This window comes from Pristis pectinata, chromosome 16 (genome assembly GCF_009764475.1).
Source record: "Pristis pectinata isolate sPriPec2 chromosome 16, sPriPec2.1.pri, whole genome shotgun sequence".
In the NCBI taxonomy this organism is placed as follows: domain Eukaryota; kingdom Metazoa; phylum Chordata; class Chondrichthyes; order Rhinopristiformes; family Pristidae; genus Pristis; species Pristis pectinata.
The window spans coordinates 30953567-30972026 of NC_067420.1; the positions used below are offsets into that span (position 1 = coordinate 30953567).

At 39.5% G+C, this 18460-nt stretch overlaps 1 protein-coding gene across 7 annotated transcripts in view; it reads left to right on the top strand.

Moving 5' to 3' along the window:
• The window catches only part of LOC127578703 (disks large-associated protein 4-like), a 435166-nt gene that overhangs the window by 319929 nt on the left and 96777 nt on the right, over positions 1–18460 (top strand). For all 7 annotated transcript variants that reach the window (XM_052031016.1, XM_052031018.1, XM_052031017.1 and 4 more), the window contains 2 exons: positions 13217–13364; positions 15604–15844. In XM_052031016.1, coding sequence (XP_051886976.1) covers positions 13217–13364; positions 15604–15844 — 389 coding nt within the window. The remainder of the gene's footprint in view (positions 1–13216; positions 13365–15603; positions 15845–18460) is intronic.

The following is an 18460-nucleotide window of genomic DNA, read 5'->3' on the forward strand; positions in this document are numbered from 1 at the left end:
CTGTCAGCATGTTCAAGCTCCATCCTTGAATTTGACTATACAATTTGGACTGAACTTTCATTCTACTTGGAGGGAGCTACAATGGACCAGGTGCAGGTTTTCATTTGAAGGATTAAAATAAGACCCAGTTCAGGGATATCTAAATGTTGCCACGGCATGGTTCAAAGGGCAGTCCTCTCTCAACCAGCACTCATCTTGGGTCATTCATTCATTTCTTCTGGATGCAACCTTGCTCTGTGCAAATTGTACTCTTGTTCTTCTTACACCTTCACAGGAGGCCCTTCAGCCCATCCAGTCATTGCTAGCACTCAGTGTGAATAGCTAATTGGTTTAGAATTTCTTAGAATTTAATCAAACCACCCACGGTTTGGGACGGAGGGAGAGGAAGGAACATTGACCAAGGTGGAGAGCTTCAACTAAAAGAAATTGGGCAATCAAGCCCTGAAGGTCATTTTCCTTCACCTGCCTATCTGTGGTATAAACACCATTTTTACATGTCAGGCAAAAAATTGCAAGGGGGTCTGAGGAAAGGCTGTTATAATCTGACTACACTGCCTTGTGTCTTCATCAGTGCCCACAAAATGGAATTGGACAGGCGCTTGAGGGCAATAACTTGTCAGGCTCTGTGGAAAGTACAGGGAAAGGAGGTTGATGGTATTGGTCAACTAGGAGCCAGTATAAATGCAAATGGTTGACCAGCCACCTTCTTTGCAGGAACAATTCTCCCTGTAAAGTTTAGCAGCCTTATTTAGGCTTAGTCATTATTAGACTGTGAAAGGCAACTGAATATCAAGGGTCAATGTTATTGCCTTGGTTACCCCCACCATTAGAATACCCTTCCAGTGAAGGATATTTGTGCTCCGGGGAACCTGAACTGTCCTTTTATATGAATCACTGAAAGTTCACATGCAGGAACAGCAAGCAATTGGGAAGGTAAATGGCATGTTGGCCTTCATTGCAAGAGGATTTGAGTACAAGAGTAGATAAATCTTGCTGCAGTTATGTAGCACCCTTTTGATGGCACATCTGAAATAATTGTGTTCTGATCTAGCCTCCCCACCTAATGAAAGATATGCTTTTGATGGAGGAAGAGCCGCACTGGGTCACCAAATTGATTTGTGGGATGGTGGGTTTGTCACATGAGGAAAGATTAAGCAGTGGGCCAATACTCCCATAAGTTTAGAAGAATGAGAGGGGATCTCATTGCAGTGTACACAATTCTCACAGGTCTTGGCATGGTAGATGCAGAGATGTTGAAAAGAATTTTTTTCTATTTTCAATGAGCATAGAGATAGAACTGGTTAAAATGACAGCAGGATTGTGTATCAGGCTGATAGAGCTAAGGGCTAATAGAGAAGAAAGTCATAAATTTTTTAAATTCTTTAACTATTTGGTTCCTGATTTCCCATTTGACAAAGCTGAGCCCCTAAATTTCATTCTGGATAAGTATCACCATTTCTCTGATACTCAGATTATGATTGATTACCTTGATCTTAAATGTGACTGAATTATTAAATACATATTGTAGCAGATGGAAGAACATTCTTCATGTTCCAGGAAAAGTAGGATCTTCACAAGATGGTGGTCTGGCAATGGATTAATACTGCCAGCTCTGTTCTGAAATTGGAGGAATTGGTGGGCTGCCCAGATGGCAACGAATATCACAGCCTGCCTCATTACTGCTGCTTAGGTGCAGGCGCAAATCTGCGACCTGTTGTCAAATCTGAATATACACTGCCAAGGTTGATATTTAAAAGTGATATCCCTGCCGTAGATCATTTGACTTCCTCTGAATCTCGTAACACCATCAGTGTCATCATACAGGTAGATCATAGGACTTGTGGTCTTGAATTCTCTCCTTACACTTTGCTGTCCATCTATGTGACTGTTCCTAAACCCAACTCTTCAATCAGGTGTTTGGGAATTCTAGCCAGCACTTTTTGGGTATATTTTTTTTACAAATAAAATGTCTTCAAAGCTTCCTGATAAATCTTTCCATGTTAAAGGCATTATATAAAAAGATGCTGTTGGTATTGATGTTTCAAGACTTAGAATAAATGTGCAGGATAAAGTAAAGAAGCAAATGCCTTTGGGTCCAATTAGAAGTGATTCAAGATGTTATCAGTTCACAAAATGGGATACCAGGTCCAAAAGGCTGCCTCCCAGCATGTTGGCTTTCTTATAACATTTCCATTCTCTTCAAGTAATCTCTGCACAGATGGGGATTAATGGGACTGTCACCATAGATGTATTGTACCTGTATCACATTCTGACACCAATTTGTGATCCCAGATACTTTGGCATCACCTCTGAAGCACTTCAGTGCTTTTCACGTCAGGTAATAGCATTGAAGAAAAATGCAGTGCAGCAAATTTGATCAGTTCTATATTTCTTACTGTTGGAACACAGAACAGTTCAGCACAGGAACAAGCCCTTCAGCCCACAATGTCTGTGCTGACCATGGTGCCTGTTCTTTCCAGAATATGCTGTAACTGTTGTGTCTTGAATGTCAACAACAGTTATATTCACTTTGATGGTTTGATATCATGCTGACTGATTTGAATAGGCCACTAACGTTTGCTGAACAAGAATTTCCAGGATATTAAGGTGACACCTGTCCTTTTGCTTTTCCAGAGTTATCCATTTTACATAAGTTGGGGAAAAAAATCTACAGTCCATGATATCACCTCCAATAACTCACCTTTACTCAGTGTATAACAGTGTATTGGGTCTGTTCGGAGGTATAAACCTGACAAATTTGGTAATCCACATGATATTAGGCAGAGACTGAATCCATCAACACTGATTCCAGTTGGAGAAGGCGCAAAGTAATGAACAATAGCTTGATGCATGCTCTATGTCATTCTCCGCAATTATCAGTCTTACTTACCTTGTGTTCATTTGAATCAGCTTGTTATTGGTAGATATGATTGATAGCAATCATTTGGCTGAGGGAACAAAATGTCGTATTTCCAAGTTTGTAGATGATACTGAACTGTGTGGGATTTTGAGTATGGAGGAGGATATAGAGTTATAGGATCATGGAATTGTACAGCACAGAAACAGACCTTCCGACCCACCACATCCATGTCGACCTTTTGCCCACCTGCACTAATCCCATTTGCCTGCATTTGGTACATATCCTTTAATGCCATGGCTGTTTAAGTGTCTGTCTAAATGCCTCTTCAACACAATAGTTCTATCTGATTCCCCCACCTCCTCTGGCAGATATCAACCATTCTCTGTGTAAAAAAACACTCACCCCTCAGATCCCCTTTAAAACTCTTTTATATCACCTTAAACCTGTGCTCTCTTGTTTTTGACACAATGAGGCTTCAAGGAGATACAGTCAAGCTAAGTGCCAGAGAGCGTAGCAGATGCAACATAAGGGAGAATGGTGTGAAGTTATCCACTTTAATGCAGATAACAGAAAAGCTGTGTATTTGTTAATGGTGAGAGATTGGTGATAAATTGTCAATCAATAAGACCTATGTGTGTGTTTGTACACAAGTCACTGAAGGCCAACATGCAGGTACAGCAATCAGTTAAGGTGACAAACAGCATGTTAGCCTTTATTATGAGAGGTCTTAAACACAGGAATAAGGAAGTCTTATTGCAATTGTGCAGGGACTTGGTGAAACTCACTTCTGCAGTTTTCTGTACAGTTTTAGTCTCCTTACCAAAGGAAGGATATTTTTGCCATGAAGGGAATCCGGCAAAGATTCACTTGATTGGTTCCAGGGATGGCAGTGTTGCTGTATAAGGAGAGATTGAGTAGACTGGGACTATATTTTCTGGAGTTTAAAAGAATGAGAGGAGATCTCATTGAAACTTTAAAAGATTGACAAGCTTGATGGAAAGAAGATGTTTCCCCTGGCAGAGGAGTCTGGGGCCATGAAACACAGTTTCAGAACAAGAGGTCGGCCATTTGGCACTGTGAGGAGAAATTTCATTGTCGAGGCATAACTGATTGAATGCCTTCAGTGCTGGTCACCAGGATTTTCTTCAAATTTAAATTTGTTTTGACAACAAAAGTCTAACTATTTGGCATGCAACATTTGAAGTCTTTATTGGAGTAACACAACTCTGTTGTTTTCAAGTATTGTGTTGTTTATATATTTTTCAACTTCCCTCCTGAAGTCACTAATTCATTATACGACACATTCATTTTAGGTCTTCATATTGTAAATCTGTTGAAAAAAGTTTGCCAAAACGTTTGATGAAGTGTTCATGCATTGAGTTAAAATTACCACCAGGGGTCATATAGTATTGAAATCAAAAGTGTTCCAAGTTCCCAACATGGTTTATTGTATTGCAAGCAATTGCATAGCAATTTTTTTTGGTTGTGACTGTGTTCTGCAGATTCAGACATAGATAGGCATTAATGTTGTAAAGACACAAGTTTAAGTTGTTATTTGCAACCTGATCCTAAGCTCTATTTGCATATTATTTTTATGTGGGGTCTGAAGCTGGGGAGTTGGTATGGCTATTCTGTTTAATCATAAAGATTTGGGTGTTGCTGGGGAGAAGTGAGGTGTTGTTGATCTAGTGAGTAATCTCAACTGACTCTGATGCACAATGAGTTTAGCAGCCTACACACTTCCAATTCAAGGCCAATGATATCTTCTTATTCCAGCAAGTGTCACTTTCCAGCAGGCAGAACTGGCACCACAGGCCAATGTTTCCCCTTCCCATGCCCAGGGACACTGATGCTGTTTGTAGCATTGCACTCACTCCAGAAGAAAATTAAAAATTAGCATGGACCCAAGTATCCTGTTTGGCAATTAATCCCATGTAGGACAGTACATCTCCAGACAGAGTTAAACAGCTGCTTATATAGTCTAATGCCAAATTTGTTCCCAGATCGTATCTTAAATGTGTGCAAGTGTTACAACCAGCATTAAAACATTTCCACCAAAAAGGCCAACTATGATTCACATTTTGAGCTTCCAAATCTGATTCGGTCAAATCTTCCATTCAGTCCAACATGAAGATTCTCGTCTCTTCTTGCAGGGGGCCATGATGTATCTTGCCAAAACATGTAAACAAAATGAGGTAAAGGAGGAGGATCTGAGGTTATCGTGATGCATGGTGATATCTCATAGGACATTCATTCATTTCTGGTCGCCCCATTATAGGAAGGATGTAGAAGTTATGGGGAGGGTAGAGAAGAGGTTTACCAGGATGCTGGTTGGATAGAGGCATTTAAGAGGCTCTTAGATAGGCACAATGAATATGCAAAGAATGTAGGGATATGGACCATGTGCAGGCAGAGGGATCAGGTATCGTTAGTTTAATTAGTTCGGCACAATGTCATGCCTGTTCCTGTGCTGTACTGTTCTATGTTCCATGACATTCCCTGACAGCTGTATTCTGAATTCTCTGTTAGGTTTACTTTAATGATGCAAAAAATGAACGCGATACTCTTACTGAGAAGCATATTAACTCACTCAAAAATAAAGAGAAGTGTTTTGCCATTAAAAAATAAGATCTATGATACCAAATAATACTGGTATGAAGCCTGCAATACTGGATAGGATCGCCATGGACCTGTTTGGATTCACTGCCAACGGTCCCTGCCTCTCCACACTCACCTGAGCCAGATGCAGAAGGTCAATCTTGCCGGGGTCCTGCACCTCCGAGTCAGACAGTTAGGTCCGTGTGGTGATCAGACCTTGGTCAGGTGGTGTAGTGCAAACCTTGTCCCCACAGCACTCTGCCAGGCTTTGACTGGGGTGAGGAACTTTAATAATTTGTATATATGTCTTACATTCAAGGCATTGAAAAGACTATTACTTCAGAAACTAAAAAAATTTAAAAGTTTGGAAAATATATTTTAATTGCAAACATATGGAAATGATAAAAAAACTAAGGTAAAATAATGTAAAAACAGATTACATTCCACATTGCCTCTGACTCTGATGGTCTGGGATCCCTGTTGAAATCAATGGGACTTGGGATCTTATGCTGGGTTTGATCGGGTGCAGGATCTGATGGCAATTCCCCAGCATGATGCTAGACCAGGCACTGCCAAAAGGAGTCCAGCAATGGAACATGAAGCCAGATGTGGCATCGTCTGTCACAAAGTCCTGTTCTTCTACATGTGATAGCCTAATCACAGAAGCCCCAGATTTATTTAAGGTTATATAACTTCAGCTAAAAAATTCCTCCCAGTACTTTGGGATTCAAGTGATATTTAAAAACAACTCTGATTTTCTTTCAGTGTAATCCAATCCAACTCATCTGTTAGATTCAATCTCTCATCTCTTCTGAACCAGCTGATCAGATAGATAAAAGCTCATTCTTTTGATATTAGGTTTTTATTAATTTTTTTAAAGATTCATCCTTTAGTCCCTAGCCAATAGGAGGCAGGATTGACAATAGCGATAAAAATATGCATTTTTATTGAATACCTAAAAATACCTAATACCTTAAGTTCTATCTGAATGCTTTTCTTCAGTTTGCAAGTAGATCTGATAATTGACATTTTTGAAGAGCTTCTTAAATGCTTTTCAAGAAAAAGCTGTCAGAATTTAGTGAACTAATGATTTAAGGAGAGCAGGTTTGTTCCATATAATTAATTTTTGTACTTATTTCCCTCCTCTCTGAAGATTCTATTTCAGTCATTTGTAAATATCAGAGTGCGAAATGGAACACAATCTGTTTATTGAAACATTCAGTGTCACTCCTGCTTTGTTTGATGGCTCTCAGAATCACATTCTAGTGTTCTTTTTGCCTGCAGCATATACATCGCTGGAAGTCACTAAATGCAATCATCTTTTCTGGAATTTAGGACTGGAGTAAACAACATTTATTTCACAAATGCATTTTCATAGGCACTAAATTCTCAGTTTTAATTCCATACACTTATTTTGTCACTTCTATTGTTGAAGTATTGTTTTTATTAAAAATAATTGCAATCTGTTTTCCTCAAACTGTCACTTAATGACTGAAAAGTGCAGTAATATAACTCATAAAGCTGTCACATAGCATTCAAAGACAAACTGCTTGATCCAAGTATTGTGTATTTAATATAACAGACCAGTGCCCATCTCACGTTGGAATATTTCACTTAGATAATAAAAATAAACACAAAACATTTTTAACGTGATTAATTTCAGATTTCCAACAGCATTTCACGAACTGGACACAGAATCCACACACATCGCTTTCTTCCAGCACTGATGCAAGGAAAGGTTTTCAAAACTTCTCTTTATTATTATTAATGAATTGACTTGAAATTACAGCACACAAGTAAACCATTTCACTCGGCTGTGTGTGTTGATGATTGCCATCCATTTAAGTAACAGACCCAACCTTAATTCCACACTTCCTGCTTTTCTCCCTTTATTTGATCTTCCTTCTTCTACATAACTGGCCAACTTTTAAATCCTCACATACCCCTGAATTTCCTTAAACACTCTCTGTTGATGCGAATCATGTGTTTTTAAATCGGATTTTGCATGTTGATGAAATGCTAAATTGGCACCTTAAATATCAAAATTATTTTGTGTACTGAAGTATCATTTATCTTCATACATGAAAGTCACCATTTTAGTGAAATTGATGGTATGAAGAGGAATTAAAACTCTTCTCATGACATCAGTGTTTCAGTGGACCGTATGACTGTCTCACCCATTGAAGTAAGACATTGTGGAGCATGTTTATCAAATAAACTTGTGGAGTATACATCATGATAAAATCAATAATTTTCCATTTTTTTAACCACAAAGCATGTGTAGAGAGTATGGGATGTGCCATATTCTTTAAATAAAGTAAAATCTCTCTGTAACACTGTGACTGGAAAGCTCTAAGTCGTGACATATATAAATAATGTTCTGCCTAATTTATGACACCAATATGTTAAAATACACACTGGAGAATTCTCTATCATCAACATGCTTTAAAACTCCAGGAGGAGGCAAAGGAGGAGAGAACACTATGTACACAGCTCCTTTCTGCCCAAGCTACTGTCAACAACCCCTCCAAGTACAAAACCAATAATTACAACCCCAATTCCCCCATTTACCAACATCCTTGAATCTTTTCCTCTTTCTGTCTAGTAATCTCTTCCCGTGACAGAGCTCAGAATAGAGTGCATCTTACCTTCCCCTTATCATAGACGCCTGTAGCATCTTCTTAGCCACAATGCAAAAATAAAAGCTACCAAATGTAGTGGTTAGCATAACGCTATTACAGCACCAGCGACCCAGGTTGAATTCCGGCCACTGTCTGTAAGGAGTTTGTATGTTCTCCCCGTCTCTGCCTCTGCGTGGGTTTCCTCCGCGTGCTCCCATTTCTTCCCACATTCCAAAGGTGTACAGGTTAGGAAGTTGTGGGCGTGCTGTGTTGACGCCAGAAGTCTGGCGACACTTGCAGGCTACTCCCAGAACACTCTACGCAGAAGATGCACTTCACTGTGTGTTTCAATGTACATGTGACTAATAAAGATATGTTATCTTAACTTTCTAAACTACATTTATAAATAAAATAACCCCAGATTGCATGCAAAAGTCAACCTATCACCCTTGTGTTTTCCCTTAGGGTTTGGCTTCCTAGTGTCTCACTTGTCTTTGTTACAATCGCCTTCATTTGAGTCTTCTTTCCCTCGGATCAAATGTGATGACTCCACTTGAGTTTTATGGGTTTTGGAGATGACTAAAGACTAAATGTTACAGACTTGTCCACAGATGGGCAAGAGGAATGGGTGGGTGGGTATTTGTAAGTTGGTGCATTCCTTCCATTATTTACATTAGGCTTCTGTTTGTTCCTATTGCATGGACTCAAGATATCCAGTGCCATTCCAGATGCTCCTTCCCAACTTTGAGCAATCGGGGCAAGTGATTCCTCAGAATCTGTGGGGATGTTGCATTTTTTCAATGAGTATATCCTTGAGTTTTTTCTTTATAATCTCTTCCCATAACAGAGCTCGGACTAGAGTTTCTGTTTTGGGAACCTGAGGCCAGCTATGTGAATGGTGTGGCTTGGCCAATGGAGCCAAGTGACTGTAATTAGGGCCTCATGCTGGAGATATTGGCTAGGGAGAGGTCACTGCCATTGGTTCACTTATCCTTACAGTGGATTTCGAGGAGTTGCAGAAAGAGCATTGGTGGTACCATTCCTGTGCCTTGAGGTGTCTCTTGTAAGTCGCCCAAATCTCAGAACCAGGAATTCAGATCCTGGTGGACCAAGATCACATCTGCTAAGTTTCCCTGTGAAGGGTTTTACCACCATCTCAACAATGAACTGGCCCTTTATAATACAAGTAGAATTGAATAAAAGCAGAAAATGCAGGGTGGTGATAGTCTTGTGTTTATCAGATGGGAAAACTGATGGCTTTTGTCTGGGATCCAAGGATACTGACGAAATGCCAGGAGTACGGGATTGATTCCATCTCACTCCTGACTGGCCCAAGCACTGTCTCAAATCCACAGCCCAAATACTGCAATCACCATAATGATAACAGAGCTAGTGAAAAATATGCCTTTGCACGCATACAACATGCAGCGCCTTCTCCACCAAACGAGTGGCCTTGGGCTGTATCTTTCACTGATGGGGAATCTCGCGCAAACTGGTGCAAGCCTACCATGCAATGCCATTTTGATGTGTCTTTTTTAAGTGTCATACTGTTTCGAGCAATTATTCCATTAACTAGCAATTCACAGAACTTTACAATAGATTTTAAATGAACAGAGCATTTCCATAAATCATGACAGATTTAATTTCCCATGAAGAAAAGACATCAAATGGGATGAAATGTCATTGACCTGAAACGTGAACTTCACTTTCTCTTCACTGATACTGCCTGACCTGCTGAGTATTTCCAATATTTTCTGTTGATAATTAAGGCCATTTCTATCAGAGTTCATGTTGCTATGGTTACAGCTTCCTGCAAAACATTATCTGCCAATTCATTAAAAGCTCAATTTTGATTTCCCATTACATGGGAGCTCGTATGTTTCTAGGCTTAGACTACTTTTACAAAAATAATGATCAACTGATTAAACTTATATGTTCCCTTAATTTAATTCCTTTCCTGGAATTGCTGTTTGCATTAGTTTTAGCACGGATACTTTCATTATGACTAAATGTTTTATTCTCTGGTTTTCGCTTTCTTACACAAGGTAAGCTCTCACTTTCATTTAGTGTTGGATATATTACTTTCTCCACCTGACAAATTTTATTGCCAACTCCATTAACTAGAAACTCACAGAAATTTGTAACTTACTTCAAACACATTTCCATAAATCACAGCAGATTTAATTTCCCATGAAGCTAAAACATCAAATACGGTGGATTGCTGAGTGAGCAAGCACACCTAAATACAGAACACAAGGTGCATTTTTCATTGTTACATGTTGGTAAAATGCAAATCCAGGAGTTAAGTTCAAGTCTGTCATGTTCTGGGTTTCCCTTGACTGAGTGCCCATTGATATTATATATTGAGTAGTTAAGTCTCAAGATTCATGAAACACAATTAATTGGATCCTGTCAGCTTACCTTAAATTTGACTTTCGGCAGATTAATCCTCTTTGATTGCAATGAAACTCCACTATGGAGGCTTTCCTCCACCTGAAGCTTTTTATCCATCTCTGGTTCTGTCAGGAATGGGGAATACAGAACTGATCACATTGCAATGTCATCTGCATTCTTGAATGAAAGCATGCTTCACGCACCATTCCACTCCCTTGTGGCTCCATGGGCTTGTACCAGAATCTCTGTTGAAATAGCACAGATAAATACTGCAGGAAAGCTCAGAACTATCAGAAACTAAGGTGCACAGGGAGGGAAACTTTTGACTCGTGTGACTAAAAAGACAAAATTAGTTCATTATAAACCTCACCCGATTTTCTCAACCATTTGCTTCATGAGAATGAAATTCAGGTGATGTGTTAATATAGGTGTCTAATCAAATATGACCCATTTTTTATTATTTCAAAAGTGCCCAGCAGACTTCCATTTATAGACTGCATGAATAGTGAATTTTATATGAATAACGTGAACGGCGTTGGGTTCTTTATGTTGAACTTCTGAACCCTCCAGATCAATTGAACAGAATGATAGAACCTTTGTGATATGTGAAAATATTTTCATTCATGGTTGCTGCTTTAGGCAATCTATCTTTTTAACCCAGATTTATGAATACTGGGATCAGATGATAAATGCCTCATGTTACATTCCACAGTTTGGGCCAATGAATAGAAGCTTCTGTCTTGCAGTGATTCAAACTGGAACCAAATTGCTTGTAGTGCATCACCCAGGCAAGGTTTGGAGACCACCAGCAAGTAACCTCATCATCCCTTTAAGTTGACATTTACCTGACTATGGGGCGATGACACATTTCAATATTTTAGTCTGTGCATCTGATTGAGATCTGGGACTTTGTGCAGAGGTGGAAGTCCCAGACATCAGCACAGCTGATTTTCCAGTCATGGGCCAACTTTGCTCCATCGTTGGACTCCTCATGAAGTCCAGCAGGGGAGTGCAAACAATCACAGATTTCCGAACACTTAGGTTGGGAACTCCGTCTGCTAACTACAGTGCAAGTCTAGCCCTTGATTTCAAATGGAAGAAATGTCTTTTGCAGAAACATAAGTACAAGGTAAATTTCTTTGTTTAATTTGATTGAATTGATTTAAATGTATTTAACATTTTCATACACACACAAGATGCTGGAGGAACTCAGCAGGTCAGGCAGCACTTCATCAGGTCCTGATGAAGAGTCTGGACCCAACACGTCGACTGTTTATTTCCCTCCACAGATGCTGCCTGACCTGCTGAGTTCCTCCAGCATTCTGTGTGTGTCGCTCCAGATTCCAGCATCTCTTGTGTCTAAGTTTTTTTCACAGTTTTAATTGTTATTTTGTGATTTTCATTGTTTAGTTTTATTGATCAATGCAAAATTTTTAATAGTGTTTTTGATATTTAATAGTTTTTGATTGTTTTTAATTAAGAGGTATTAACAGACATTCAATCTACTTGACAACTTTAACAGTCGGTAATCCAGGGAGGACATAACTAGCTCTCAAAGTATTTCTGTGGCAGAGCATCCCATTTCACTGGGAAAGGCCTTGCACTGAGCTGGGCCTGGCCAATCGGCTGACAGTTGGCTTCCCAGTGGACAATTCCTGAGCCTGCTCCAGGGAAGAGTGGGTTTAGAGGGCAGGTAACTGATGAGTCCAGGCACCTCACCCTCAGCAGAAGTTCCTGGCCACTGTCAACTTATTAGTTGAACCACAGCAGCAGCTTTGTCTCGGGTCATTCATTGTTTTTGTGAAATGGACCATAAACTATACCAAAAATGATGTTACTAAACAATAGTGTGCTTTTGATGTTCAATACAAAAAGTAAAGCAGGCATTTTAGTCAATGAAAGTCAGAAGAACTAGAGACATTGGAAATCTGAAATAAAAAACAGAAAATACTGCCTGGCCTGCTGAGCCTTTCCAGCATTTTCTGTTAATATTTTAGGCATTTAGTTTCCCTCTTTGTTATTTGTACCACATTTTGCAAAAGAACTTCCATTTCATTTTGTTGTTTTTGTTCCAGGATTTTATGAAGCTGAGATGTGCCCAATGTTATTTGAATAAGAATCTGAACTTATGATCATGTCTTTGAGTTTTGTTGATTCTGCAGCTCTAAATATACAGATGATGACATGATCTGTGCCTGAAATATAATACTGATGCATTCTAAATATATGGGTTAGAATTAACTTCTGTAAAACTAGGTTGGGTTGAATAAACAATTCAAATATGCAGCGAGCACTACTTGAAAATGTGTCAACTGCAGTTCACTTTGCAGCATTTTTGCCTTTGAGGCTGGAGAGTCCCACACCAGAGGTTTGAGCACAAAAATCTAGGGTGTAGTGATAAGCAAGTGTTGACTGGTTGGAAATGACACTTGGATGAGCTATTAAACTGAACCCTTGTCTCTCCAACCTGGCTTTTGTGCAGCCTCAATATGGGGGGGGGAGGGGTGCATGAACATCCCTGGTTGCAAGCAATGTGTCCTGCAGTGACCTGGGGTTCATTTCAAAAACCTGATGTATAATTTACCGGAGAGCCCAGAGCTTTGCCAATTGGCCGGAATAGACTGTTTCTGTGCTATGCATTCTACCTTATTCTTAATTTTGTTCATTCTAATAGATGTTCATAAACACAGCAAATGCAAAGATTTTCTTTAGTGAACCATCTTCAATATTTTACTTTGTACAGCCAAAGCTATCTTGCATCAGTGAGTGAGTCCATCCACAGGAGTCTTGATTGCCTGGATACAGTAGAACTGAGCTCTCCCAGTTTCCATGGATGGAATGAAGATGATATGGGAAGCACAGACACCCTCAAATCCAACCCTATTAACCAGGTCTGTATTGTTTTCATCACTGGTAGTAAACAGTGGCAATTAGGATGGACATTGAAAATGTCGACATGAACTAGACAAAAAGAATATTGGGCTGATTTAACAATCAGTTAGCTTTCCAGTCTCATCTGACACCCAGTCAGCAGTGACACTGTTGCAAAGGGCAGTTTGTGATGTTCAGGGAATGGAGAGCACATTCATTTACAAAATTTAAAAAGTGTCAATCCCTCACAGCCCTTGGCGCTCCCAACCCAGTTAATATAGAACTTATGCTGAGAAGTTGGATTTGACCCATTTTGGTGTACTAAACGGGTGTTGCTTTTTGTAGTAACTCCAAATCAGGGGTGACCAAAAAAAAAAGTACAAGGAACATGCTTGCTTTAGAAATCACTACTGTGATTTTATATTTGCAGTGCACCCGACCTACAAGTTATCAGAGAGCAGCTGCCTGCTGAACTCCCAACCATTGTCTCATACATGCACTACCTGCTGGGAAATGGTGTGATTTAAACATACAGCTTATGAACGCCCAAGTTATATACATCCTGTACATACGAACGAGTGTTTGGGAGACCGACAGGGTGGATTTGCCGGCTGCTGTGGGGCTGCAGGCATCTTCTGCCGTGCGGGAACTCGGGACGCGGCCACATTTCTAACTTGCAAACCGTTCGGGTTATGAATGGTTCAGAGGAACAGAACCTTATCACAACCTGGGGAGGACCTGTAAAAAGACAGGCACACATTTTTTTTCTCTAATCCACATTCTTTGGTTTCATGTCTTTTTTAAGTCTGGACAGTGTCTTTGCAACACATTTCATTGCTTCCCGTACCACTTTACTCACCAAAGTCCTTGGATAATGGTTGCTTCCTGGATGCAAGCTTGTCTCTCTCAGAACACCCTGTCTGAACTCCTCCGATCTGGTCTCTGGTACTTTTGGAGCACTTTTGTGGTCTCACTAAATTCACAAATAGCAGTTTGTAATTTTGTGGGGAATTTGCAGGTGCTGATGTTGACGCTAGTTGCTCTTGCCCTTCCTGGAGGTGGAAATAAAGAGGAAGAAGTTACATTCACAGTGATGTTGTAGACCTTGCATCCTACAGGCACAGAGCGCCAGTGACGGATGAGGTAGATATTGCACAGAATTACATGGAACAGGCAGATCAGAATGAGCTGTTTGGCAAAATTGCTTATTTCCAAAAATTGATGCAAACCTCTTCTCTGACCTCTTCACCTTGACCTATCCATTAGCTTAGATGAGCATAGTGAAGGAAATCATATTGGCCCTGCTAACACAAGCAACAATCAGGAAGTGATTGTGTTGGATTTTTCTGAAATTTTTGTAGGTGTTGTTGAGTCTGCATCCAGCAGGGTGCAAAGTGATTGTACTTTCACATTCCAGACTTGCATGGTACAGAACCAGGAGGTGAGCCAGCAGATCCACCCACATCCCTGCTCTTGTAGTTGGAGTGTTAGCATACGCTGTTAAGATTCTAGGTAAAGATCAATTGCAGGGCATTCAGCAGTAGAATAGATTAATTGGTCGCTTTCAGCCATGATTATTCCAAAATACCCTTGCACATGCTGGACACCTCTGTCACCTCCACCAATGATGCATCCTGCTGCCTTATCAAACCTACTGTTCCAATAGGTGACCCTTTATCTATTAATCGAAGGTATGCTTTTAGCTTCCAAGGTTGCTGTACCAAGGAATCCCTCTGTAAATTCTGAAACCTTTCCACTTCTCTATACTCTTTAACACTCTTCTTAAAAGATAACAGTTTGACCAAACTTTTCATTAACCTCCTTGACACCCTCTTTCTCAAATCACCACCGATATTTTCCTCCCTGTGTGGGGCACGTGGAGTTACCTAACTCTGGAGGAAGTATCATCATGATTTTACCAAACTTGCTCTGACAGATAATTCAGAATCAGAATCAGGTTTATTGTCACTGACATACGTCGTGAAATTTGTTGTTTTGCAGCAGCAGTACAGTGCAAGACATAAAGACATAAAAATAAATAAATAGTGCAAAAGAAGAATAACGAGGTAGTGTTCATGGACCATTCAGAAATCTGGTGGTGAAGGAGAAGAAGCTGTTCCTGAAATGTTGATCGTGGGTCTTCAGGCTCCTGTACCTCCTCCCAGTGATATTACCGCAGTGTTATAAAATAAATTGATTTTTTTAGATGTTTCACTTTTCAATTCATATTCATTTTACTTTATTATGTTTTCCTTAAAGGAGCAAGAAATGGATTTTAGCAATCAATATGAAAATATCTGCGAGTCTGTCTTCAATGAGGTGGATTCCCAGGCAGTGGATGCTCTGGACCTGCCCATACCCGGCTGTTTCCGCTCAAGAAGTCACAGCTATCTAAGAGCAATCCAGGCTGGCTGTTCTCAGGATGATGACAATGTATCTGTCCGTTCAGTGTCTCCCCCACCTATAACAACCACAGTTAGAACCATGCAAACCAACACCAGTAAGTACAACTCTAACTACCACTAAGTACATAATCCTACTTTGAAATGGTCAAAGATGAGCTGTCTAAATGATTTTATGTCTACTTTGAGCACAGAAACATTTGGTGCATCAGTTAACAGCTGATATAGCATGAAGGTCCCTGGCATATTATTTGCATCCTGGTAGTAAGCTGACCTGATCTTTCAAAAATAATAAATGTCCATGTGAGGTAGATCACCCTCATGGACAGGAAGTGAATCATATCCCAGGGTAGCCATGATTTATTCAATTTATCGATATTATTTAAAATTAATGAGTTAGAGATTTAAAAATTGATGGCATTTAATGATGTTTATGGTTTTTATTCCATTGAAGTTGAAAATAGTGTAAATGTTAATAAGTTATTTGCTCTGCTTGTGGGTTTAGTGTGATGTTGATATTTGTTTAGTTTATTGTGAGAGGTGAATGTAGAATGCAAATATAGTCCTTGAAAAAACATAGTTGTATAATGCATGAATCTTTTAAATGAGTCTTACTCTTCAAACATGTTTCAGTAAAGGAAAGTGGGAAAAATCAGTATTGATTTTGTGGTTTTAAAAAGAAATCAAAACTTTAATGCTCTATTTTATATGGATGTAAATCATGGCAGAGGAATATGTCAGTGGTGCATGACGATCTGCTTGCTGTATTGCCATGAGATGTGTTTCTCATCCTAATTGAGTGTTGAAGAGACTGTTACATGCTGACAAGGCTTGAGCTTTGGACTGGATTTTATAGTGTTTGAAAAATTTTGGTATTGGCAGTCATGTGTTGCATTGCAAAGTACAACATTGTAATATTCAATTATTTGTGTGCTCACATGTACTGATTCTGTGATATAACAAAGCATTTACAATTTTCATGAAAGAAAAAGTTTATTTCTTTTTAAATGATGAAATAAATGATATAAATATACTTTTTCCTTGCTCTTCTGAAGGCATTGCTTGAAATATGATGCATAATGGACATTATTCTCTTTTCATTTATTCTTTACTGGTGTCCCGTTTAGATGTGGAACATTGTATTGCTTACTTTGTGGAATTCTATTTGTATAGCAGAGTAAGCTATATTTTTTCTATTGTACAATATATTTGTGTATTATTTGTTATAGCAAAAGCCAAAAAGTTGTCATGACATATCACATCAAAAGCTTCTGTGAATATCGTGTTTGAAAGGTGATGGGGGAGGTGGCGGCGATGGATGTTGAATCATGCAAGTTTTCGACCTCACCCAATGCCGTCGGACAGAAGTACCAAGTGGATGCCAGTTACCTTCCTACAAAGAGATCTGGAAAATCACTGGATGCATCATCTTGGGCAATTACTTTGATGTCATTGCTAGTTTGTCTTTTTGCTGCCTAATCACTATCAACATGTCCGAAAAAATTTTGAACACATGTTTACAAACTCGCATAAATTATGTTGTAAATGTGTTATGAAACTATACTCAGTAGCGGAGCAATGGGTCAACTTGCCTGTGCAGAAATTTGGTGGAGCAGCTCACTCACCCATTATGGAATCTGCCTGATTTTACAAGACAGTTTCTATAAGGTGCAAGTGATACACTCAATCAGATCCTTGCCCAGGAGTAAAGATAAACATCTAGGACACAGGGGTGGAAATTAATCCTCAACAGCATCCGATAAATACCTGATATAGTTGTGTATGTGTGTTGAATACTACTTCCAGAATATGGCTCCACCAAAATCAATGGAACCAAATTTCAGAAGTAGTGTACAATGCCCAGTTGCTGGTATATGGGCAACATTGTGTGCTAACTGTCAGGGATGAACTTCTACCCCTTTTCCTGCGAGACATATACCTGATGAGTGGAGCAACTTTCTTTTTTGGAGGTTGCAAGAGCCCTCCATGAAATGAGTTTGGGAACACTCAACCCAGTTCTTGATGGAATTGTTCCTAGTGCATAAACTCACTGTAAGTGGAACTTGTTCATAATAAGTAGTGCGAGAGGCATGTTGCTGTGATAAGATGAAGGAAATGTTATTCTGCATCTAATCTTCAAAATAGAGTGTTGATACTGATAATGGATGTCTAAATATTTTCATCATTAATGAACCTCATCTTGATGATCATAAAAATTGTATTTTGAAAACATTTGCTGGAAGCATCATTGATGGGTGAATCTCAACCACCAACTTTGGCAGACAATCCCTGGATAGGGAGAAGTTCCTTGATTACCTGCCAGCGGTATTATGGATTCATCTGGGCTGCCTATTATGATAAAGATGCTGTAAAATCATTCAAGGATGGGCCAATGAGATGGAGTGTTAAGAGCCCCTATAAGGTAGATATTATTTACGATCTTCACCCATTGTAAGAGGTTTGTCCTCAATGTTATTTTTGAAGAAAAGAAAACAATTTATAATAATTGGAGGACCATTCCCTGCCTGGAACAGTAGGTTGGGTCTATTTCAGGTCCTTGACGTAGGTACATATCAAGGCCAAGATTTCTGCTAACTCTGACACAAATTGCGTTTTGTAGGGCATATGGAGAGCTTGGCTGTGCAACACTATTTGGAGCATTCAACCAAAGGCTCAGAGCTTACTCACTTCCTGCCAACTTGGTGAACTCCAGT